At 36.4% G+C, this 27,023-nt stretch overlaps 1 protein-coding gene across 1 annotated transcript in view; it reads left to right on the forward strand.

Annotated features, from left to right (window-relative positions):
- Positions 1-26,750, forward strand: part of SEC63 (SEC63 homolog (S. cerevisiae)) — an 86,283-nt gene extending 59,533 nt beyond the window's left edge. Inside the window, exons 15-21 of the mRNA XM_006881171.1 lie at positions 1,258-1,317; positions 1,506-1,676; positions 5,497-5,652; positions 7,324-7,425; positions 23,178-23,276; positions 25,016-25,120; positions 26,607-26,750. Coding sequence (XP_006881233.1) covers positions 1,258-1,317; positions 1,506-1,676; positions 5,497-5,652; positions 7,324-7,425; positions 23,178-23,276; positions 25,016-25,120; positions 26,607-26,750 — 837 coding nt within the window. The remainder of the gene's footprint in view (positions 1-1,257; positions 1,318-1,505; positions 1,677-5,496; positions 5,653-7,323; positions 7,426-23,177; positions 23,277-25,015; positions 25,121-26,606) is intronic.
- The last annotated feature ends 273 nt before the right edge of the window (positions 26,751-27,023 follow it).

Consider the following 27,023-nt stretch of genomic DNA (forward strand, 5'->3'; position numbering starts at 1 on the left):
CAGTTGGTGGTGGGCGTTGACATTTCTGAATTCCCAGTCAATGAAAAAATAAAACCACTGTGGAGAAAGGGAAAAAAATTAAATAGTTACATTGCCATTCTTGTATGAACTTTACTATAGAATAACCAGGTATTACTTGTAGAAGTTTTTTCTGCTAATAAAAGAAGAAGCAATGTAAAATATATTAAGTATAAAGTTAGATACAAACCTAAAGTTAATGATAAATATTAAAAATGACCCTTCAATTCCATTACTGGTGATATACACAAGGACTTAAAAGCAAGGGCTCAAATTCTTATACATCCACTATTCACCACATGTTACATTATATATGCCATGCTATGTGAATGAAAACAATATGCTAAGTGAAATAACACAGACACAAAACGAGAAATGGTGTAAGATTCTATTTTTATAAAATAGCTAGAACAAGCAGTGTATGGAGACCCAAAGTTTTTTTACGGTTACCAGTGGGTAGAAGAAATGTGAATTAATTATTAAGGGGTACCAGTTTCTTTTTGGAGCGATGAAAAGTTTTTTGGACTGGACAGAAAGAATAGTTGTATAACATGGCAGTTGTAATTATGTCACTGAATCATTTACCTAAAAAATAGTTCAAAACAGTGACATTTTTGCAATATGTGTTTTATCAGAATTAATAAACAGGCAGTGGACCATTACTGAATTAGAGTATCATCATTGTTTATAACTTGACACTTAGAGTTGTTTATACTTATTTATATATTTAAAGATAAATAAATCTTTAAGCAATGGCAACATTCTTAGTGTTTACTTAATCACAGAACCAATAAGTAGTACCACAGGGAATAATCACAGAACCAATAAGTAGTATCACAGGGAATAATGCATAAACTGTTAGTATTAATCTCATTAGGATTTTAATATTAATAAAAAATGAAAGACTATAATGCACTTCTAATTCTCCTAATGTTAAAGAAAAGGAATTGTTAACTGAGAAGTATTTCTTACCTTATAATGAGCTTACGTATCGGAGGCCATTGCATTTATAAATTTCAATAGACTGTGCTTTATAAAATATTTTAAAAGAGATGGAGATATATCTCATATAGTAACTGTGTAGAGTTGCACACCTTCATTAACTAGTAATTACTTAACTAGTAAATAGCTTAGCCTTCTCTCCATTTTACCTACTTATGTAATACAGTTTGAAAGATCATTTTGTCTATTTGGCAGATGAATATATATCAACAGACTTTTTGTTCTTGTTACCTTTAGGAAGTGTTTGAAAAGGAGCAATCCATATGTTCAGCAGAAGAACAGCCAGCAGAAGAAGGGGTAAAGATTCAATTTTCTTTACTATGTTTCCAGGTGAAAGAAATGTCCTATTTAGATTTTTTTATTGTCTTTTGTTGTTGAATTTTAGAAAAACATTCAATATTTGTATCTAAAAGTTATTCATGACTTCCAAATTAACCTGTTGATATAACTTACTAAGTGTATATGGTTTTTGTGATTTACATCAGAATGATGCTAACAAGAACAGGACAAAAGGAGGATGGCAACAGAAAGGTAAAGGACCCAAGAAAACTGCCAAGTCAAAAAAAAAGAAGGTGGTAAAAAAAAAGCCTCCATCCATGCCATTACCGCAGTCAAAGCAACAGAAACAAAAGCAGGCAAATGGAGTTGTTGGGAGTGTAAGTTTATTATTGTTACTTTTGTTAAAGTATAACAGGTATAAGCTGAAATGCTCAAATCTTGATGTGTACAAAGCTTTACATATCTGTGTACTAATAACCAGATATTATATTAAACATTGTCAGCACCCTAAATATCTCTCTAGTGCCCCTGCCCAGTCAGTAACTCCTCCCTCACGCTAGCCACTGTTGTGACTAATTATCATAAATTAGTTTTACCTCTTCTTAAATTTTGTGTAAATAGAATCACTGCATGTCTTGCTGCTTTTGCTAAACACTGTGTCTGTTGCATTCATCTACATTTTGTCTTTTTTTTTTTATTGTTTTAGTCTTTTATTGTTTAATCTTGTGATTAGCTATTGTGAAGGGTATTGTTTTTCTTAGCTCCGGTTCATTATTCTCTTTGTCACTGTAGAGAAATTCAACTGATTTTTCTATGTTTATCTTGTATCCTGCTACTTTGCTGAATTGGTCAACTATGTCCAATAGTTTTCTTGCTGAGTCTTTAGGGTTTTCTAAGTATACTATCATATCATCTGCATAGAGAGATAATTTTACCTCCTCTTTGCCAATTTGGATACCTCTTATTTCCTTCTCTTATTGCTATCGCTGAGACTTCCAATACATTATTGAATAAGAGAGGTGATAGGGCATCCTTGCCTAGTTCCTGTTCTTAAAGGGAATACCTTTAACTTCTCCATGGAGAACAATGTTGGCTCTTGAGTTTTCATAAATAAATACTTTTTACTATGTTGAAGAAATTCCCCTCTAATCCTATTTTGTTGAGTGTTTTAATCAGGAAAGGGTGTTGGATTTTGTCAAAGGTCTTTTCTGTATCAATTGATAGGATCATGTGGTTCTTGTTCTTTGTTTTGTTAATGTGATGAATTATGTTAATAGTTTTTCTTATGTTGAACCATCCTTGCATACCTGTTAGGAATCCCACTTGGTCATGGTGAATTATTTCTTTGATGTATCTTTGGATTCTATTGGCCAGTATTTTATTCAGGACTTTTGCATCTGTGTTCATAAGAGATATTGGCCTATAGTTTTCTATTTTGGTGGTGTCCAATTCTTTTTTATTGTTTTGTAATATTCTATTTTACATTAATATACTATAGTTTGTTTTATGATTGCCAACATTTGGGTTCCTACTTTTCGCCTATTAAAAATACTCGAATCAAAACGACTATGAGATATCATCTCAGCCCAGTCAGAATAGCAAAATTTAACAGTACAACAAGCAACAAATGCTGGCAAGGTTGTGGAGAAACTGGAACCCTTAATTCACTGTTGGTGGAAGTGTAAAATGGTGCAACCCCTGTGGAAGGTGGTATGGTACTTTCTCAAAAAGTTGCAAATAGAGATACCATTTGACCCAGCAATTCCACTACTGGGAATATACCCTGAAGAGACCATAGCTGACATCCAAGCAGATATATGCACACCCATGTTTATGGTGGCTTTATTCACAATAGCACGGAGTTGGAAACAACCTAAGTGCCCATCAACAAGCGAATGGATAGAGAAGCTGTGGTATATTCACACAATGGAATACTACGCTGCATTGAAAAACAAGGAACTCATGCAATATTATTCCAAATGGATGAGCCTGGAGGACATTATGCTGAGTGAAGTATCTCAGTCATAAAAGGACAAATACTGCATGGCGCCACTGTTGTAAAACAACTGATCTTGAGGTTCGGGGGAGATTGAGAAAGATGGGTTAATAATGTATCCTGCATTGGCACAAATAGGGAGAAAACGGTTTAAAAGGGATATGTTATTAGGTATTTTTGTCATGGCTGGAGTCCAGAACGAAGGCTGCATAGTGGAGTGGACCTGGGGGGAGGGATTGTAAAACAATGAAATGATTTTGCTTTTCCAAGAGGGTAGTGTACTTGGTGGGAGGGTTGGGAAGGGAGAAAAGTGTAACAGTGAATGAATGGAAATCCAAAGTTTATGTAAATTTTCATTGAAATTAATAATAAATTAAAAACTCAAAATATTTCAAGGCAGATGAGATATTTCATTCAGATAGTAACCACCTGGATTTGCACACATTCATCAATTTTTTTTTTTTTATGTTGAGAACATTTTTTTTGGTACTTTAGTGCACATTTTATTTTCTCTTATTAATTTTAATAAAAGTTGCAGAGATTTGGGGTTTTCACTCATTCATTGTTCCATTTTTCTCCCTGCCCATCTCCTCTCCCCAGAAATTTATTTTGTAATTGAGATTTTAACAAAAGTTTATAGAGAACTTGGATTTCCATCCATTCATTGTTGCACGTTTCCCTCCATTCTGGCTCCTCAGCTCGCTTTTCTCTTAAAAAAAAATCTTTCATTGTTTCACAATCCCACCCTTCTCAAGTCCCCTTTGCTTTGCAGCTCTTATTCTGGACTATTGTATGAGTTCCTTGTTTTTCAGTGCTGCATAGTATTCCATTATGTGTCTTTATCACAGTTTATTTATCCATTCATTTATTGATGGGCACTTGGGTTGTTTCCATCTCTTTGGTATTGTGAACAATGCAGCAGTAAATGTAGGTGTGCATAATTAATAGATTCTTAAGGTGATTTGTTTTTTATTTTCCTTTTCTTTCTTATACATGGTCTTTTTCATGGTTATATCCAACAGTGATATCTGAGTCATCAGATAGGTGTGTGGTTAACTTGGTTGAGTCAAAAACTTGTGCCTTTTTATATTCCTAACAGCAAAGTTTAAGGCTGTTGTACATAGGGTCGCTATGAGTTGCAAACGACTCGACGGCACATAACAACAACAGCAGCAAAGTCTGAGTCCAGTTGTTCTCTATCTTCACCAGGTCTTCATTTTACCTGTCTTTTTTTATTTTAGCCACTGTGGTAGATTTTTAGTGATAACTCTTTGAATTTTTTGTTGTTCTTGTTCACTAAATTGTGCATATGTAGAAACTGTTGAATTGGTGCATGTTTTATTGTTCAGTGACAGGGGCTTTGGTGACTTAGTGGTAGGTAAGGAGTTATGTTGGCAACCCAAACAAAGGTAGGTGCTTCAAATCCACCAGCTACACCATAGGAGAAAAATGGGCAGGCTTCTCTCTGTGATTTATAGCCTCTGAAACCCCTCAGCAATGAGTTATTTCCAACTCAATATTAGCAAGAAGAAATAAAATTACAAAAAAATTATTGGCCTCCTAGGAAGTGTTTTTTACTCCTGAAGAGTTGTATGGGAAATTGATGTGTTTCTTGTGTGGAAGAATTTCTTAGGAATTTTAAGAGGTTTAGTTATAGTTTCTATTTCCTTAAGACCATTCAGATTTTCTGATTCTCCCCATCCTTTTTAATTAGAATCTGTTTTGGGTAAATTATAATTTAGAGAGAATTTGGTAATTTCTTCTGAGATGGCAAATGTGTTGGTGTAAAGTTTTTCATAATATCCTCTTATAATTTTAATGGCTGTTAGATCCTTCATTGTCAGTATTAATGTTGGTAATTTGTGTTTTCTTGCTTCCTCTCTTTTTTAAAAAATATATTTTTTACTGTGATTTTAGTCAAAGTTTTCAAAAAGGTTGGGCTTTCATTCTTGCTCTCATGAGAAGTCATGCTTATGGGTTCATGAGCTTTACGAAACTGTGAGGAATGAATAAAACATTTAATAATAGACAAAAGTGAATGTTAATATCTGCCAGACTCCTATATCTTTTTTATGATTAAAATTATTCTGTCTGAATAATGAAATAATAACCTCAAGCCAGTTTGTAATCACATGAAGTTTCAGGAACTTAAAATCATGAATACGCACTGAAGTGTTTCTATGGTTATTTTTCCCTTTTAGGAACCTATAGTAAAGGAAGATGACGAAGTATCTGATAAAGGCAGTGACTCTGAAGAAGATGAAACCAATAGAGATTCTCAAAGTGAAAAAGATGATGGGAGTGACAGAGACTCTGATAGAGAGCAAGATGAAAAGCAAAACAAAGATGATGAAGCAGTAAGGCTTACTGTTATAGGTTTAAATCATTGAGTTATATCTGTGGTGATTGTTTTGTTGTTGTCTTTCTCTAAACAATCAGTATATTTTATAATAGTTCTTAATATATTGCTTTGCAAAGAATGTTTTTGAAAGATAATGGGGCTGTAAAAGTTTTAAAATTTCTGACAAAGATTAGAAAAGATTTTCTTAAGTCTAAAATTGCTAGATAGTAGGACCTGGGTCTGAGGAGAAGCAGTTTGGTCTCTAGGGGATTTTTTGGCACTGAAAGTGTTTTGGGACTGTGAATAAGGAAAAGTCCTTGTAAAATACGTAACAAGTTACAAGTGACATCCAGAGTAAAGAAACGTTACTATGGACCCTAATGTCAAGAAGCTGCTTAAGAGCAAAGCAAGTATTTACACAATACTGGTTTATATCAAAGAATCTATAAAGTATTAAGAACAAAATAGGGGCTATAAGGGATTTTTATAGGATAGGGAGAGTAGAGTATATAGGAGAAAAAGAACATCTCATTTGTTTGGCATTAAGTTTTACTATAGAGAAGACTGTTTTTGTAGATAAATAATGGTCTTTAGGTTTACTGCAAACAAACTGTATACTTATCAAAACTATACTAACGAACTGCCCTGTTTGTTAGTTTTACTCTTTTTGACTAGGGAATTGATCTAAAAGTAATCCTTGTTGTTTGGGAGAAAGAGATCAGATCCCTTGAATAATCTCTGAGGTAAAAGGAAAGGCCAAAAAGGAACAGGTAAAGGACCAAGGATAAAGGAGATGAAGTATTCAGAAATAGTGGCACTCATCTTTGGCAATAGTTAAACCAACAAACTTTGGGTTTTTTTTAGCAGTTACTAAGCCTAAGTTGGTTTTTCTTTTTTTAAACAATAAAGCACATAAGGCATTAAGCTGTGAGAAAATGAAAACCTGTGGAGAAATTATTTCTACTACAGCCTCACACTTGGGAACATGTTGACATATTTTTTATATGACTCTATTAGGATTAGTAGAAGTAACTCCTAGGATTTAACAGACTATTAAGTTCAGATGACTAACAATGCAGCAGATGACTTACTGTCATGATGCAAGCACTACAAAATAGTTTTAACAGTTTCTTCCAGTGGGCTCATAGTCCAGAGGGCAAAAGCAAACTTATAAAGAAAAACAGTACCTAATAGAGTGTACACATTTATATATGTGATAGCACAAAGGAAGGTGATCACCTCAGTCCTGAGAAAGATGGACTTTTATGGAAGGCTTTACACCTAAGTTCAGACTTTAGGATTTAGCAAGCCCTGGAAGTATGAGAAGCGATTTACCAGTCAGATAAAAAAGGAAGAAAAAGTCCACAAACAGTTTAGAAAGAAAATAGCTTGGTGAGTTCAAGGAAATCACAGTAGTCTGATATGACAAAAATAAAATATATAAAGAGAATAGCAGTGACAGGAGATTGGAGAAGTAAGCCAGGATCATCCTGTAGGGGTTAGACTGATTTCTAAAAACAGCCTTAAGTTTTCAGCAGGGAAACAGCCAGATATGTAAAATGGCACTGATTTTAATACTAACTTGTTAGCATTGTTGGTAATATTTGCTCAAAAGAGAAGAGAACTCTTCAAATGTTCAAAAAACATACTTGATTTAAAATTTAAAAGCAGTTTTTTTTTAAACTAGGAATGGCAAGAATTACAACAGAGTATACAACGAAAGGAGAGAGCTCTGCTGGAAACCAAATCAAAGATAACACATCCTGTTTACAGTCTTTATTTTCCTGAGGTGAGTTCCTCCTGCACATAGTCTTCAGTTTTGTTCTATAATGCTCCGTGGTAGGTACTAGTTCATATATGCTAAATGTGGTCTAAAACATGTCGCATTTTTAAAATCAAGTACATTGTGAATAACATGTATTGAATGCATGGTTCAAGAGTGAGATTGTTAGTTTTTAAGTATTTCTGTAGTTTCTTGTGTATATATCTTCTGGACCCAGATTATATTTAGCAATGATTTTCCATTAAGAATTCAGGCAATCTGCAATAGACAAATGCATATTTTATCTTTCACTGCTTGACTATCGTGAATCTCTTATCTCCACTAATTTTAAAGTAAGGTAAAGTCAGTTTAAAAAAATTCTTCTTAGGTTTTTGAAAGGTTCTTACACTAGCACCTGGAGCAACCAGGGATACGCAAGTCCTGGTGATTGCACCATTCTGTGGAATGGGCAAGGCCAATGGCTGTGAGACCAGCTATGTTCTTGGCCTGAACAACATTCAGTCTGAATAAAGAGCATGGCTGATCTCTGAGCCCAGGATAGACTGTTACAGGGTTTGCTCAGTGCTAATGATAGTAAGCTATTATTGCTTGCTTTTTTGTCATGGCCTGCTCAACATAAGACCACTTGATAGAGTACTTTGTTTATCTTTTAAACTAGTTTAATCATTCCCTTAATATTTTACTTTTTTAATTATAATTAATTTTAAGAGACATTTACAGAGGTTTTGGATTTCTGTTCATTTATTGCCGCACTTTTCTCCCTGCCCACTCCTCCCCACCAGCTTGCTCCCCCCTCCGAAGAGAAAAAGGAAAAAAAAATCCTTCATTAGTATATAATTCCCATATCCCTTCCTCCCCACCCCCCACCCCGAGTACACTTCTCTATGCAACCTTAATTCTGGATTCCTATGCTAACCATAATACTCAATCATATATCACTTCTAATCTGTTCTTTCCCCCATCTGTTAATATTTTACTTTTGAAGAAGTGATGCAGAGTAAAGAACTGGTTGCCCTTATTTGGTCCCCATTCTGCTTCACAGACTGTCTCACAGCTTTGTCACGAAACTTCTACTCACTACTCATGTTTGGAAGATCATTCTTTATGTCTGTGAACCATTACAGATAATTCTACTGTAACGTGCCAGTCCAGAGTTGCTGGGGATGCTTAGGGCTAATGGTAAAGAATTTGGCTTTCCATTTCCAAAAAAGGTGGTAACAACAGAATACAGGAATTATAAAATAATATCATTAATATCTCATGCAAGCAAAATGTTGTTGAAAATCGTTCTGAAACAGCTAGGACAGTACATTGACAGGGAATTCCAGAAGTTCAAGCTGATTTTAGAAAAGGACCAGGAATATCATTGCTGATGTCAGATGGGTCTTGGCTGAAAGCAAAGAATACCTGAAGAATGTCTGTCTGTGTTTTATTGACTATGTAAATGCATTTGACTGCATGGATCAAATTATGGCTAACATTGAGAACGATGGGAATCCTAAAACACTTAATTGCGCTCATGAGAAATCTGTAACTAGACCAAGAAGCTGTTGCTTGAACCCAGCAAAAAAACACTGCATGGTTTAAGAATCAGGAGAGACATGTGTCAGGGTTGTATCCTTTCTCCATAGCTATTTAGTCTGTATGCTGACGAAATAATATGTGGAACAGGACTCTGTGAAGGAAAATGTGGTATCCGGATTGGAGGAAGGCTCATCCACAACCCACGTTATGCAGATGACACAACCTTGCTTGCTGAAACTGAGGAGGACCTGAAGCATTCACTGCAGAAGGTCAAGAAATGCAGTCTTCAATTTGGACTGCATCTCAACCTCAAGGAAATAAAGACACCAGTGTGCCAATTGGTAGGATCATGATAGATGGAGATTGAAGTTATTAATAATGTCATCTCACACAGATCCACAGTCAACACCTTTGGTATCAGCAGTGACAAATCAGGAGACATTATGAATTGGGCAAGTCCACTGTCAGGGACCTCTCCAAAATGCTGAAGAGCAGTGAGTTCAGTTTGAAAACTAAGGTGTGCCTGATACAGACCATGGTCTTCTCAATCACCTATAATCAGAGAGCTGGAAAACGAAAAAAAAAGGTGACAGAAGAATTGATGCCTTTGAGTGTTATGATAGAGAAGAGTACTGAATTATCCCATCGATTGGCAAAAGGACAAATAGATATGTCTTAGAGAAGGTGCAGCTAAATTGCTCCTTGGAAGCATGGGTGGTGAAGCTTTGTCTTTCGTACTTTGGGTATGTAGCTAGGTGAGGCGATTCCTTTTAGAGGGACATCATGCTTGGAAAGATGGAGGGTAAATGAAGGAGAGGAAAACCTCCAATGAGATCGATTGGCATACTGGCTTTAGAAATGGGCTTGAATGTGTAAGAAATGATGAGAGAATGGTACAGGATAGGACAAGGTTCAGGTCAATTGTTCATGCGTTGCCATGAGTCATATTCGATACACCTAACACCAACATAGGAAGCAGGAGTTGTATCCACTTCCTAAATAAAATGCCTTTGGAAACTATGAACTTTGATAAATGTTGAGAGTTGTAGAGGGGCTTCTGGCCTCTTGTTCATAGGGCTATGAGTTGTGCTCGACTGGAAGGCAATCAACAACAAAAACAACCTAATTAGGGAGCTCTGAAGGGGTTGTGCTGCCAGAGGCATATGATTGAAATCTACCAGTTGCTACTTAGAAGAAAGAGGCCAATCTCCTGTACTAGGAATTGCTTCTGAAAACCCACTGGTAGGTCAGCTGTGAGTTGGCTTTGACTTGACACTACAGAGCAGTAACAATAAATGATTGACTCTGCACAAACTCTTGTTTTAACTTGGATAAAAATTTGCTCAGGATTCTAGCTTAATGCACATGTTTGTCTTCTTGCATGTTCTGAGCTTTAAACCATCTGCTAAGGGACACTTTGATCATTGCAGAAGTGATCAACACCAAGCATCCTGAAATCAAGTGGATCAATATATCCTTAAGTGATTTATTTAAAAAGAGACAAGATACTTTAAACAGCGTAGTCTGTGGCCATACAGCAGTTTCATTTTGGACCATATTTTATTCATAAGTGAAAGATTCATTCACTGTCTTCTTATTGTTGTTCTGTACTTTAGAGTCGGAACTGAGCCATAGCTGACCCTTTTACAGGTTTCCAGAGGTAGTTAATCACACAGGAGGAGATTGCCCATCCTTCTCCCTTGGAGCTGCTGGTAGCCTCAAACCTTGTGCCTTCAGGATTGCAGTGCAGCTTCTTGCCAGTAGGCCACCAGAGCACTGCCTTAGGACATTTTAAATTGAAATTCTCTTTTTCTAATTTAATCTACATCTGCATGTTTTGGTAAACATTTCAAAATGCCATTTCTCAGCTTAAAGTTTATGCTCCTTCAGGCACTATTTCTCTGCCTTCCTTAGTTTCCTTCCACTGCCTTAATACAGTACCATAAGTGAGTGACTTTAACTTTCTCACAGCTATGACTGTCTGCATTCAGGACACTCACTGTAGGGATAAGTCTTTCATTTTCTGGTTCTTGTTGTTGTTAGGTGTCATCTAGTTGGGTGTCATCTAGTCACCTCATCATGATCATATGAACAAAAGATCTGAACCCTATTTTATACTGTGCCATCCTCACACTTCCTGTCACACAAGAACCCATTGTGGCAGTCATCAGATGAGTCCACCTGGTTGAGGGTCTTCCTCTTCTTCGCAGACCCTCCACCCTTCCTAGCATCATGTCCTTCTCCAAGGAATAGTGCCTCCTAGCAACATACCCAAAGTATGTGAGGCTAAGCCTCATCATTCTTGCCTCCAAAGAGCACTCTGGCTGCACCCTTTCTAAGACATACATGTTTGTTCTTTTGGCCATTCATGGGACAACACAACAACTCAAAGCCATCTATTCTTTTGTCATCCTTATTCATTGTCCAGCTCTCAGATGCATAGCAAGTGATTAGAAAGACTATAGCCTGAATCACACACACCTTAGTTCTCAAACTGACATCATTACTCCTCAGTAATTTGGAAAGGTCCCTAACTGCAGATTTTCCCAGTGCAGTATGTTTCCTGATTTTCTGACTGCTGGTATCAAGGGTGTTAATTGTGACTCCAAGCAAGATGAAGCTGTTTTCAAACTCCTCTCCATCCATCATGATGTTGCCTCTTGATTCAGTGATAAGAATCTTTGTTTTCTTGACATTGAGAGGCAATCCATACCGAGGGTTACATAGTTTCTGGTAGCTACCAGTAATTCTTAGTCTTTTCATCTCTCTTTGTCTTCACATGGTATCCTCCATTTGTAGATATTTCCATCTCTGTTTCCCCCTTTCCCCCTCATTTCTCTTTTTCCTTCTTTATTGTGATTTTAACAAAAGTTTACAGAAAAGTTGGATTTTTCATTTATTAATTGTTGCACATTTTTCTACCAACCCCTCCATTCCTCAGTTTACTTTTATTTAAAAAAGAAATTCAGAAGAGGGAGCAAATTGTATAAAAGGAATATATAATTAGGTATTATTGACATTACAGTAGTTTAGAATAACAGCTGTATAGTAAAGTGGTCTGGGTAGGGGGACTGTATTACCATGAACTTTTTTTCCCAGAGAAAACAAGCAGTCTGGCGGGGAGTGGGGACAGGGAGGTAAAGGTGCAACAGTGAACGATTGGAAACCCAAGTTCTTTATAAATTTTCATTAAAATCTCAAAAATAATTACATGGCAAAAAAGTTCATTCATTGTTGCATAATTTCTTCCCTCCCCAAGCCCTTCCCCAGTCCATTTTGCTATGCACCTCTTATTCTGGACTGCTGTTATTAAAATATTGCCTAATCATATATTCCTTTTAAACAGTTTTTTCCTTCATCTATTCCAATACAGTATTCATATTTATCACCTTTTCCTAGTTTCTCCCCAACCCTCATGTCAGTCCTGTTTTGTAACAGTGGGGATATCCAGTATGTGCCCTTTTGTGAATGAAATATATCACTTAAGCGTAATATCCTCCAGGGTCACCCATGTTGTGTAACATTTTATGAATTCCTTGTGTTTCAGTGCTGCATAGTATTCCATTGTGTGACTATGCCATAGTTTTTCTATCCTTTCATTTGGGTTGCTTCCATCTCTTCATTATTGTGAATAAATAACGCAGCAAGAAACATGGGTGTGCATGTATCTGTTTGGGTGGCAACTCTGGTTTCTTTAGGGTGTATTCCTAGAAATAGCACTACTGGGTCAAGTGGTATTTCTATTTCCAGCTTTTTGATAAAGCACCATACCACCTTCCATAGTGGTTGAACCATTTACACTCCCACCAGCAGTGAATAAAGATTCCAATTTCTCTACAACTTTGCCAGCATTTGTTGTTTGTTGTTCTGTTGAACTTTGCTGTTGTTACTGGGGTGAGATGATACCTCACAGTTGTTTTGATTTGCATTTCTTTTATAGCTATGGGTTTTCAGTATTCATGTATTTGTTTACTATATCCTGTACCCATTTTGCAATTGGATTGTTTGTCTTTTTCGTGTTGAGGTGCTGGAGTACTCTATAAATTTTAGATATGAGTCCCTTACCAGATATATCATTACCAAATATTTTTTCCTGATCTTTTTACCCTGTTGGAGAAGTTTTTTGATATGCAGAGGGATTTTATTCTTAGAAGGTCCCATTCATCTGTTTTATTGTCTCCTGGTTGTATGTTTTTCAGGATCCTTGGAAGACTATTCATATTGTGGATTAGGGCTTCTAGAGTTTTTCCAGACTTTAGTCTGATGAAGTTGATAGTTCTTGGTTTTAGTCCTAGGTCCTTGATCCACTTTGATTTGGTTTTTGTATATGGTGTGAGGTGTGGGTCATGTTTAAGTTTTCTACGGATAGTTTACCTATTTGCCAACACCATTTGTTAAAAGAGGCCGTCTTTCCCCACTTAACTAATTTTATCTCTTTGTCAAAAATCAGTTGATCATAAGTAGATGAGGTGATTTCTAGGTTCTCAATTCTATTCATTTGATCTATTTGTCTGTCATTGTACCTGTACCATACTGTCTTGACCACCATCGCTGTATAGTAGAATTTGAAATCAGAGAGTTAGATACCTGCTACCTTGTTTCTCCTTTTCAGGAGTGCTTTGCTTATGCAGGGTCTCTTTCTTTCCATTCCAGATGAAATTGGAAATTGCCTTTTTCATCTTGTTGAAAACTGGAATTGGTATTTTTATTGGGATTGCATTGAACTTGTAGATTGCCTTTGGTAGAATGTCATTTTCATGATTTTGAGTCTTCCTATCCATCTGCATGGTTTATTCTTCCATTTCTCTATGTACTTTGAATAGGTCTTTTGTATTTCTAGTTAGCTTTACTCCCAAGTATTTAATCTTCTGTTTAGCTATTGTGAATGGATATTGTATTTCTTAGCTTAATTTCTGTATATTATCTTTGTCACTGTAGAAAAATCCTGTTGATTTGTATATGTTGATGTTGTATCTACCACTTTGCTAAATTAGTCAAGTATGTCCAGTAGTTTTCTTGCTGAGTCTTTAGGTTTTTCTAAGTATACTGTCATATCATATGCATAAAGAGAATAATTTTACCTCCTCTTTGCCAGTTTTAATACCTGTTATTTCCTTATCTTTTTTGCTGTTGCTGAGACTTCCAATAAAATATTGAATAAGAGAGATGATAGTGAACATTCTTGCCTATTTCCTGTTCTCTAAACGGGTGCCTATCATCTCTGTCCATTGAGAATGATATTGGCTCTTGGTTTTGGGTATATACTTTTTACTATGTTAAGAAAATTCCTCTCTAATGCTATTTTGTTGAGTGTTTTAATCAGGAAAGTGTTGGATTTTGTCAAAGGCCCTTTCTGCATCAATTGATAGGATCATATGGTTCTTGTTCTTTGGTTTATTAATGTGATGAATTACACTGATTGTTTTTCTTATGTTGAATTATCCTTGCATACCTATTAGGAATCCTACTTGATCATGGTGAATTTTTTGTTGATTTGAGGATAAATTTTTTTTTTTCAATGTTGGATTCTATTGGCCAGGATTTTATTCAGGATTTTTGCATCTATGTTCCTGAGAGATAATTAGCTTATAGTTTTCTATTTTGGTAGTGTCTTTACCTGACTGTGGTATTAAGGATATGTTTGCTTTAAAGAATGAGACTGAGAAAATTTTCTGAAATAATTTGTGTAGAATTGGTGACACTTCTTCTCTGAATGTTTGATAAAATTCGCTAATAAAACCATCTGGTCCAAGGCTGCTTTTTGTTGGAAGTTGTTTCATGACCTTTTCAATTTCTCCTTTTGTAATGGGGCTATTCAGGTGTTCTACTTCAGTCTGAGTAGCTAGTGACTTTTCTAAGTCTATTTCCTCTAGGTTTTCTTGTTTATTTGATTATAGTTTTTCATGATATTTGATTGTTAACCTTTTTATTTTAGTTAGTTCTGTTGTGACATTGCTTCTTTCATCTCATTCAGATTATTTCTGTCTTTTCTTTTGTTAGTTTTGCTAGTGATTTGTTGATTTTATTTACCTTTTCAAAGCACCAACTCTTGGTCTTGTTGATGGTTTCAGTTGTTTTTCTGTTTTCTATTTCATTTATTTCTCCCTAACTTTTATAATTTCAGGTTTTTTAGAGGGTGTTGGGTTTTCTTGCTGTTCTTTTTTAAATTGGAGATGTGGGTTAAAGAATGAATTACCATTTTTTTCTTCCCTTTTGATGTTGGCTTATTTCTATAAATTGACCTCTAATTATAGCTTTGACTGTTTTCATTGTCATTTGTTTCAAGAAACTTAATTTCATTTTTTATTTCTTCTAGTCATTTTCAAGCTTGGCAACCCAAAAAAAGCAGTAGTGATACTAATCTCTGATAAAATAAATTTTAGCGCAAAATCCATCACAGAGGGCAAAAAAGGTCACTGTATAATGCTTAAAATGTCAGTAGAACAAGAGAACATAACCAAAATAAATATTTATACACGAAACGATAGAGCTTCAAAATATATAAAGCATATGTTAACAGAACTGAAAAAAAAAATAAAATAGATAACACCACAATAGAAGTAGGAGACTTTAATACATCCCTCTCAAGAAAATATAGACCTGCCAGAAATGAACTCAACAAAGATCCTGGGAATTAAACCATAAAATAAACCAATTCATTCTTATAGATAAAAACAGGCTAATGCACCCCCAAAATCATAGTATTCTTTCTTCAGTGTGCATGGAACATTCTCCAGAATAGATCACATTATAGGTCACAAGGCAAGTCATCAATGAATTAAAAAACATAATACAAAGCATTTTCTCAGACCACAGTGCTATAAAATTAGAAATTAATAACAAGAAGATAAAGGACCCAAAAAGTATGTTTTCTCCTTGTTTAATGAACTGTTCAGAATGGATTAGATTTAAGACCCATCTGTGACTTCATTAACATTATTAAAAAATCCCTATTTCTAGACAGTGTCAAGTTCACATTATGTTGTAGTTGTGTACCATCAAGTCAGAATCGACCCATACGTAATAGTCCAGCAGGTTTCAGAGACAGGAGATTGCACATCTTTCTTCTGTGGAGCAGTTGAACCATTCAAACCATATGCCTTTGGGTTGGCAGCACAGCTCCTTACCGTTAAGCTACCAGAAATGTTAAGGGACAAAATTCAATCCATAGTGCTTATGTATATAAACCGACCTAATTAAAAGCAACCCACTAAAGTTAACGTAAAATTTTAAATTAGTTATTAATTTTCATGTTTTTGAAAACTGTTTATATTTAGTTTTAAATATTGTTGGGAATCTTGTAAAACAGCAAAGTAATTTTGTTTAAAATGTGTTTAATTCATAGTAAAACAACAGTTCTATTCAGCATGTACATCAAAGAGTAGGCAAAAGTATGATACCATTGATTTGTAATCTCTAGCATCTTAACAGGTAATGTTCTTGAATGAATTTCATTTTAATCAAACTACTTGAGTGATGGCAGAAAAATGTATTGTCCAGGTTTGGAGGGAAAGAAAAATCTGCATATTATTGAGTATATTTTTGCTTTGACATGTAGTGTGCCAGGAACACTTTTGGTAATAATATCCTTCATTTCACTAATAATTATTACTGTTTTATCATTTATTGTATGCATGTGCCAGGCATTCTAATGTGTATTTTGTCTGTACTGTATTTCATTTTCACAATATATTCTCATCAATTAACAGAGAAGGAAACTGAGACTTTGAAAGATGGGCTAGCCCATGTCTTCGTGGCTCTCAAATAGATGGTGGCAAATCTGCCACAGCCTGAATGCCAAATCTGGGCTACTGCCATTTTTGTAGATAGAATTTCATTGGAGCACAGCTTCAATCACCATTTTTTTTAATTTTAATGAAAATTTACAGAGATTTTGGATTTCCATTCATTCATTGCTGCACTTTTTTCTCTATACCCCTATACGCACTCCACCCCAGTTCGCTCCTCTCTTCGAAAAGCAAAAGATAAACTCCTTCATTGGTATACAATCCCCCCACCCTCCACCCTGAATGCACTCCACTGTGGAATACTACGCTGCATTGAAAAACAAGGAACTCATTCAATATTAATCAAAATGGGTGACCCTGGAGGACATTATGCTGAGTAAAATATCTCAGTCACAAAAAGACACATACTGCATAATGGGACTGATATCAGGGTTGGGGTAAGACTGAGAAAATCTAGATAAATTATGTATACTGCATTGAAACAGACGAGAGATGAGGGAGAGAACAGTTTAAAAGCGATATATGATAGGGTATTATGATTATCAGAGCATTTGCCACTTTTGTGCTACATAGGCAGAGTTGAATAGTTGATATTGAGACTATGATCTTCTAAGGTGAAAGTGTTTTATTATTTGACCCTTTAAAAAAATTGCCAGCAACTGCTCTAAAGCTCAGTTATTCATATTCAACTCTGGGTCCATTGTGCTTTTACATATGCCTTTGCATGCAGATAAACACGTATAAACTGTGTAGTCTTATATATATATGTATGTTTTATATCCCATAGAGTGTGTGTGTGTGTGTACACACACACACACACACACACACACACACACACACTCTTTGGTAGTCTTAACTGTTGAATTAACCTAAAATAATCAGGATTTCATTTTGTTCAGTGCTGCTCACATCTGTGTATTCTTCACTTATCATTTATTTATAATAATTTGATTTGTAACATTTTAACAAAAGAGCTTTCAGATGTGTTTTCTATAGCATTATTGGATATACAATGTTAGAAAACCAAAAGAGAAGAACATACTTGGCATCTCTCAAGCTGAAAGACCTGAAGAACAAATTTAAGCCTTGAATTGCACTCCTGAGGGATTCTGTGGACAAAATATTGAATGATACAGAAAGCATCAAAAGTAGATGGAAGGAATACACAGGTACTATACTAAAACGAACTGGTCAACACGGAACCATTTCAAGAAATATCATATGATCAAGAACCAGTGGTAATGAAGGACAAAGGTCAAGTTGCATGAAAGCATTAATATAAGGCAAAATATAAGTCTCCAGAACTTGATGGAATATCCTTGACATGTTTAAACAGACAGATGCAGATGCAGACCTTGGCCCCATTAAAAAAATGATGACCCAACAGAATGTGGAAGTTATCAAACAATAATATCCCATGTAAGAATAATCTTTCAGAACATGGTATAAAAATGGCTACAAAAGTGTAGCGATAGGGAACTACCAAAAATTCAAAATTAATTCAGAAGAGGCCATGACATAGGAAAATCATTGCTAATGTCAAGTGAATCCTGGCCGAAAGCAGAAAATACAAGAAGAATTCCTATCTGTGTTTTCTTGGCTGTGCAAAGACATTTTTTATTGTATTGATCAAAACAAATCATGATTAGCATTGAGAAGAATGAGAATCTATACCTAGACCAGGAAGAGGCTTTTGTTTTCTGAACATAGCAAGTGAAACACTGCATGGTTTAAAATGAGCAGAATGCATTGAGGTTGTATCCTTTCTCAATCCTTACTCTATGCTGAGCAAATCATTAGAGAAAATGGGCTTTAGGATGAAGAATGCGGCATCAGGTTTGAAGGAAAACTTAACATCTTGTATTAAGCAAAGATGTTTGTAGGAAGTTAAGACAACTTGAAACACTTGGAGATGATCAAAGACTACAGTCTTCAATATGGATTATATCTCAACATCAAGAAAACAAAAATTCTCACTACTGGGCCAATAGGCAACATGATAAGTGGAGGAAAGATTGAAGTTGTCAACAATTTTATGTTAGTTACTTGGATTCACAATGAATACTCATGACAACAGCTGTCAAGGGAATAATAAAAAAAAATAAATTTAAAAAAAAAAAAAAAAGGTTTGCATTGGAAAAATCTGCTGTCAGGGACCTCTCCAGAATACTAAATTTTTGTTTAAAGGCGCCTGATTTTGTTTAACACATTGCCGCAAATGATGGCTATAAGCACGGTCGTCAATTTATAAGTGTATGGCAACATGTTAAATGTGTCTGATCTAATCTATAGTATTTTCAGTTGCTTTCTATGCATCTGAAAGTTGGACAGTGAATAACAACGACAGAAGAATTGATGTCTTTTAAATGTGATAGTGGACAGAGTACTGATGGATTACCAAAAGAATAAACACGTCTATCCTGGAAGATCCATCTAACATCAGCTACAATATCTCTAGTACCACGACCCCTTCTAAACCCAGCCTGGACTTCTGACAGTTCTCTGCTGATGTACTGTTCCAGTCATTTTTGGATAATCTTCAGGAGAATCTTGCTTGCATGTGAAATCAATGATATTGTTCGGTAGTTTCCACACTCAGTTGGGTCGCCCTTCTTTGGGATGGGAACGGATCTTAGCTGAAAGCAGAGAATACCAGAAGAATGTCTATCTGTGTTTCATTGATTATGCAAAGGCATTTGACTGCATGGATCATAACAAACTGTGGCTGATGCTGAGAAGAATGGGAATCCCAGAACATTTAATCGTGCTAATGCGAAACCTATACTTGGACCAAGAGGCAGTAGTCAGAACAGAGCAGGGCAACACTGCATGGCTCAAAATTGGGAAGGGTGTACGCCAGGGATGTGTCCTGTCTCCATACCTTTTCAGCATGTATGCAGAGCAGATTATCCGAGAGGCTGGGCTCTATGAGGAGAAGCGTGGCGTTAGGATTGGTGGACGATCTATCAACAGTCTGCGTTATGCAGATGACACAACCTTGCTCGCTGAAACTGAGGAGGACCTCGTGCACTTACTGCAGAGGGTCAAGGACTGCAGCCTTCAATATGGACTGAGGCTCAATGTCAAGAAGACAAAAATTCTCACCACTGGACCAGTCGGTAGCATCATGATTGATGGCGAAGAGATTGAGATTGTTCACAGCTTCAGTTTGCTCGGCTCCACGGTCAACACTCTTGGCACGAGTAGCCAGGAAATCAAAAAACGTATCATGATGGGAAAGTCTGTGGTTAGGGACCTCTCAAATACTCAAGAGCAACAGTGTCTCTCTGGAGACTAAGGTCTGCCTGATACAGGCCATGGTTTTTGCAATCACTTGTTATGCATCAGAGAGTTGGACAGTGGCTAGGGAGGATAGAAGGAGAATTGACTCCTTTGAGCTGTGGTGCTGGAGAAGAGTATTGAATGTACCATGGACTGCCAAGAAAGCAAACAGATTCATTGTAGAGAGGATTAAACTGGGCTGCTCCTTGGAGGCAAGGATTCTGGGGCTTCGTCTGACATACTTTGGACATGTTGTAAGAAGAGACAGGTCTTTAGAGAGGGACACCATGCTGGGTAGAGTGGAGGGACAGCGCAGGAGGGGAAGACCCTCTATGAGGTGGATTGATTCAGTGACTGGGGTACTCAGGATGGGTGTGTCAGAGGCAGTGAGATTGGCACAGGATAGAGCAGGGTTTAGGGCTGTTGTACATAGGGTCGCTATGAGTCGCAAACGACTCTACGGCACATAACAACAACAACAACAACATCCTGGAAGAAGTGCAACCAGTGAGGCAAGGATGGTGAAATTTGGTTTCATTTCCTATGGGCATGTAGTCAGAAGGGACCAGTACTTGGAAAAAGACATCATCCTATTAGTGTTAGAGAATGAGAGATCCTCAACAAGATGGATTCACATGGTAACTGTAACAGCTGGCTTGAACAGATCAGATGTCAGGAGAATAGGATAGAGCAGGAGTCACATCTGTTATTCCTGGGGTCCCTATGAGTGGTAGTTGACTTGATGGCACACAACAATATTGATGTTGCAGTGCTTTGTAACATAAGACATTGAAACAAAAAGTTTTGGTTTCATTGGATGTAGCATGATTAGAAAGATTTAAATGAAATTTTAACCTCTAGTTAAAATAGAAAAGTGCATTGTCCCTATTAAACTGTTTTTCATTAAAAATATTAGCGATTTAGATAATTGAGAATTTAAAATAGTTGTTTTAGTTAAATGGGTATTTAGAATATCCTGGAGTTTACTTTTAGCACCAAAATACTTAAAGCCATTTTTCATTCATTAACCATATGTTATTGTTGTTATGTGATATCGAGTTGCCTTCAACTTACAGAGACCATATGTTCAACAGCTCTGAACCCTGCCCTATCCTGAGCCAGACTCACTATCTCCAACCCTGATTAGCCCAGTGAGTGTGTCGGTCCCTCTTATCTGGGGTTTTCCTCTCCTGCACTGTTCCTCCACCTTTTTTTTTTTTTTTAATAACAAAAAAAATAAAGAAATAAAACATATACTACATGAGGAGGAAACCATGAGGTTTTTCACCACCAGGTCGGTCGGGAGGGTGGGTGGGCGGCAGGGCAGAGGGTTTCAGCCTTCCCAGTGTCCATACCTCCTGTGGTAGCAAAGGAAGGGGAAAATGCACTAAAAAGCAGCCCCAGAAGTATAGAGGGGGCACTCTAAACTGGTGGGACAAGGAGCTGTGCACACTGAACCGTATGTTGTTGTTGTTGTTGTTAAGTGCCTTCGAGTCACAGGCGACTCATGGTGACCCTATGAATGAGAGTCCTCAACACTTGGGTGTCTTTCATCCTCTCTCCGGGTTCATAGGGTTTCCAGAGGGAAGCTATTACAGAAGTGGATGCCACTCCTGCTTCCAAGCTTGTTTTAATCGGGGAGCTACACCCCACTCTGTCCACATTGGGTATCCAGCCATTAATGCATTTGACACATCAGTATCACAGTGTTCAGCTTCACGGCAACCACAAGTGACCGCTGTACGGCAACTTGTACACCAGGGATATATGACCTAGAGGAATATCTGAATGAAAACAAAGACAGGCCCGAGGGCCACGGATTAAATGTCACCCACCTTTGGCTTGGTAGTATTGCTTTCTGTCCACTAGGCCAGCTGATCTCTTTCTCTCTATGTTGATATTATTGTTGTTAAGTGCCATCGAGTCGCAGGCGACTCATAGTGACCCCTATGAAGGAGAGTTCTCAATGCTTGGGTGTCTTTCATCCTCTCTCTCTCCAGGTTTATAGGGTTTCGGGAGGCAAGCTATATGTTATGCTATGTTATTTATCTTTTTTCTCTACATTATTCTTAAGCAGAGGATACTAAACAGACAACTATATAGTTACAGCCATGTGTAGTACAGTAGTGGTTTGAGTACACTGTCATTTAGTGCATCTTAATAACTTGGCTTCCTAACTATTTAATTTAAAAAAAATGCATTTTTTGTGAAAATCACAATTCTATCAAGTTTATTCTTCAAGAAGATAGAAAGGTCTGTAAATAGTTTTTTGTGTCTTGTTATTCCTCTCTATTCTATGTTCTGTTGGCAGTTCTTTTACTGAGCCTTTTTTTCTGTTTTCTAAATGCTTAGAAGTGTGGAGGGACAGAGAAAGAGAGGAAGACCCTCCACGGGATGGACTGGTTCAGTGACCAGTAATGAGGGTGGGTGTGTCAGAGACAGTAAAGTTGGCACAGGATAGAGCAGGTTTCAAGGCTGTTGTACATGGGGTAGCTATGAGTGGCAAGCGACTGGATGGCACATAACAACAACAACAATTTTTTGGAGACTAATCATGTGCAGTGAAAGGTATAAATAGACTCCTATAATCAAAATGTTCTTTTATGAATAAAAGTATTTTTATCTAATTCTGATCTGGCTACTTAAGTGCTTTCTGCTCTTACTTTCTTACTTTGCTTATTACTAGGTATTATTTGTAAAATTATTTGCTGGATTAAGTTTTAATAGTTTATATTGTTCCTAAAATATATTATCACTCAATTAGTATAAATAAAGAGCTTTTATATGGAGAACTGCTCGTATCCTTTACAGGAACGTCAAAACCTCTAAAAGTGGATCTGAAGTCCTTTTTTTCTTTTTTTTTTTTTTTTTTTAAAGTGGATGTGAAGTTCTTTTAGGGAGTAGGTCTGCAGATAGGAATGATTTGTTTGTTCATGTGTATTTATTGAATACATATTTTGATCCCAGGTAGTGTATCAGTGCTAGCTGTATACCAGTAAACAAGGTTAATAGTGTCGTTTACGGGAAGGAGGAGGGGCCCTACATTGCCAGTGGGAGCCGTGTGAACTCTTTGTTGTAGTGTACGTCTCACTGCCCTACACTTACCGTCCTGTTTCATATGCTATATAGACACACATTAAACCTTTTTTATAGTGTGAGTGGGGACTGCTTCATTCCAATTATTTATATACTTTTTCTTTTTAGGAAAAGCAAGAATGGTGGTGGCTTTATATTGCTGACAGGAAGGAACAGACCTTAATATCTATGCCATATCATGTGTGTACACTAAAAGATACTGAAGAGGTAATTGTACTTATTAGAATATTTTATAACTGTTCTCTGATTTTGTGTGTGTGTGTGTGTGTGTGTGTGTGTGTGTACTTACTAGAAATTTATAAAATATTGATTTGTCAAAGATGACTCAGCTTTTAAAAAACTTGTCCTCTGTATTTTGAGAAAGTTTTTACTTGTTAGTGCCTCCAAGTATATATCTTCTCCGCTTTTTGGAGTTTAGTCTTATTTTAGCATGGTGTATAATTTTTCTCCTCATTAGGTTCGTTTAATTATTAATGTGTTTGTCTTGGGGGGGTGGGAAACCCACTCAGATTATCACTTAAAGTTTTTATCTTTATAAAAGTACTTTTTCCTAACCAATGGGATGATACTTGAACATTGATTGTCTATGGATATCCAGTCTTTTAGCAATTATAATCTAATCATGTTAACATACATTCTTTCTCAATCAGTTTTTACTGTGCTGGTTATATTTGGTATGCTTTTGCTTTTGTATTTCTCCTTTTTTAATTTAATTTTATTTTTTTAAATAATTTTAATGCACATTTGCAGAGACTTTGGATTTCCATTCATTCATTGCTGCACTTCTCTCCCCGCCCAGCCCTCTCCCCACGCCCCCTAGTTCGCTCCTCTCTTTCAAAAATATAAGACTCCCTCCCTGGTACACAATCCCCCCGCACCCCTCCCACCGCCCCAAGTACATTCCACTATGCAACCTTAATTGTGGACTCCTGTGATAACCATAATACCCTATTATACATCTCTTTTAAATTATTCACTCCCTCATCTGTTTCAGTGCAGTATATGCAATTTATCCAGTTTTTCTCAGTCTTACCCCCACCCTGATTATCAGTCCCATTTCACAGCAGTCGCACCATGCAATATTTGTCCTTTTGCGACTGAGATATTTCACTCAGCATAATGTCCTCCAGGCTCACCCATTTTGAATAATATTGCATGAGTTCCTTGTTTTTCAATGCAGCATAGTATTCCATTGTGTGAATATACCACAGCTTCTCTACCCATTCGTTTGTTGATGGGCACCTGGGTTGTTTCCAACTCCTTGCTATTGTGAACAGAGCTGCGATAAACATGGGTGTTGTATTTCTCTTAAAAGCAAAACTGAGCATCTTTCAATGTGTTTGAGTCATACTTCGTTTTTGACTAGTTTTTTTTGTTGTTGACTTGAGGATAAATCGTCTTTTATTAGGGAATCCGCTTTTTGGTGAGCAAGATAAAAATGTTTTACTGTTATTATAGTGGCTTTTTCCTGTCAGAAATATAAGTACAAACTTATCTACTATAATTTAGTAAATTTTTATGTCTTAATTTTGTGTCATAGTTTAAAAGTTTCAAACTATGAGATTATTTTAATAATGTTATTATATTAATATAAAATCTTTACTACAAAATCAGAAGTTGGAGAATGGAAGGTGAGCACCAGAACATCTGAAGTTAGTTTTCTCAATTTATTCTTCCTTTGTCCAAGTGAGATTATATACTTTTAAATACCTTACATTAATTTCTTTTGTGAAAGACACATGCACACACACACACACACACACACACACACACACAAAATTGTTAATGACTTTTATAATATTTGTTGTAACGTTTGGATTCCGTGTGCCATCGGAGTAAACACCTAGCTATGAAATTATTTGATCTCAGAATTTTAGGTAAGAGCTATTTCTCTTTCCTTTTATTCCTTCAAAGTACAGATTTCAAGTGCTGATTTTATCTTCTAGGTAGAATTAAAGTTCCCTGCACCAGGCAAACCTGGAAATTATCAGTATACAGTGTTTCTGAGATCAGACTCCTATATGGGTTTGGATCAGATTAAACCATTGAAGGTAAGAATAATGACTTTTCAGTAAATATATGGTTGTCTGTCTGAGTAAATGCTTATACAGTCTGTAGATTGTGGAGCTGCTTACCAGATGGTCATGTGTCTCTGCAGTTTAAATCCACAGCAGCTCCGAGGAAGAAAGATGGGCAGTCTCTCCTTCATTAAGATTCACAGCCATGGAAACCCAATTTGGGGTTGCTGTGGGTAGGAACTGACTTGATGACAAGGGAGGGTTTTTTTTTTATATTAGAGAAACATCTCTAGTTTTGGAATTTAGAGAGTAGGAAATAGAGTTAAGCTAGTAGTTTATAAATGACGTGCTCAAGTTACAGCTTTAGGAGTATAGTAATTTTAGGCTTAAATAGAAATTCCTTAAATGACATCACTATCACCTGTGAGGGAGCATGACGGGCTGCTTTGAAAACCTAGTGGAGGGTCATTATGAGTTGGAACAGACTTGACAGCAGTGGGTATTTTTTTATTAAAAAGTTATGCTGTAAATGTCACACAGTGGGAGCTCTGGTGGCCTATTGGCAAGACGCTGCACTGCAGTCCCAGAGATACGCGGTTCAAATCCACCAGATGCTCTGCTGGAGAAGGAGGGGGCAATCTCCTCCTGTACCAGTCAAATCTGATTTGACGGTACAGTAAAAATAGTACAATTAAAAGGAAAAAAATGTCACAAAGTGCTTAACAGATAATTCCTTTTGAGTTAGGAAGGGACATATATTCCCCACCCTCCATATCTATCATGTGTTGGATTATTTATTAAATTTCAGATCTAATGTGTTTTTCTTGGTGTCATTTGTACCACACTGCCATTGTTTACCTTTTTTACCTTTTTTTTTTTTTTTTTCTTTTCAATTAGCAATAATCGCGCCTCGGGTAAACCTCATTGGCTACGATATTGCCACTGCGCAAAGCTACCTTTTTTACCTTTTTATTTGAACTTTTTATATCAATGACTTTTTTGATTATGCTGCAGAACATGTTCTCTTAATATGCTGTAGAGATTGAGAGTTCTCTTGCTGTATGCTCTGGAGTCCCAGAGTAAAAGGAACCATTTATTTTTACCATGAAGATACCACATTTCTGTTCATTGGCAAGATAAGAGTTTTACTTCTTGAGTTTGAGGGGTGTGCATCTTTCTGAAAGTTCCACCACAGTTTTCCCCCTTCAGTCAAAAAGCACAATACACTGTTCTTGCTTTAGAATCAAAATGGTTTTTGCCACAGCATATATATTCAAAAGAGCACAATTTCTATAAAATCTGAATACTAAGCTGTATTAGAAGTTTAATTATGTGTTTGTAAATTTACCTGTTATGTTTTGGGGATGAAAAGTCTATTCCAAATAAGTAAATTTGAATTCTATCCATAACATCTACGTCTTTGTAATTGTGTGATCAAAGAAAACCTCATAGTTACTATTTATTTCTTCCATCATTTTTCCTCAAATTTCTGATACTTATATTTCCTCCTTCTTTATAGTTGGAAGTTCATGAGGCTAAGCCTGTGCCAGAAAATCATCCACAATGGGACACAACAATAGAAGGAGATGAAGACCAGGAGGACAGTGAGGGCTTTGAAGATAGCTTTGAAGAGGAGGAAGAAGAGGAGGAAGATGATGACTAAAGAGTGCTGTTTTGGAATTGTATAATAAACCAGAAGCAGTGCAGAACTGATGATGAGGAAAGTGTTAGTTTCTTTGTTAGAAGTGGATTCATAATTAGGCAGCGGTGGTGCCTTGGTACAACCTGAAAAATGCTTAAGGCTTGTTAAAGCCTTCCAAGTATGAGATGGTGCATTTATTTCATCTGCAAATAATAAATTCTTTGTTATACCTGTCTAGAAGTGTGGGCTATGTATTATCTGATCAATTTATGGTCCCAGTAAAAGTAAAGGTAC

This window comes from Elephantulus edwardii, unplaced genomic scaffold (assembly GCF_000299155.1).
Source record: "Elephantulus edwardii isolate Elephantulus edwardi_28Jun2011 unplaced genomic scaffold, EleEdw1.0 scaffold00013, whole genome shotgun sequence".
NCBI classification, from domain to species: domain Eukaryota; kingdom Metazoa; phylum Chordata; class Mammalia; order Macroscelidea; family Macroscelididae; genus Elephantulus; species Elephantulus edwardii.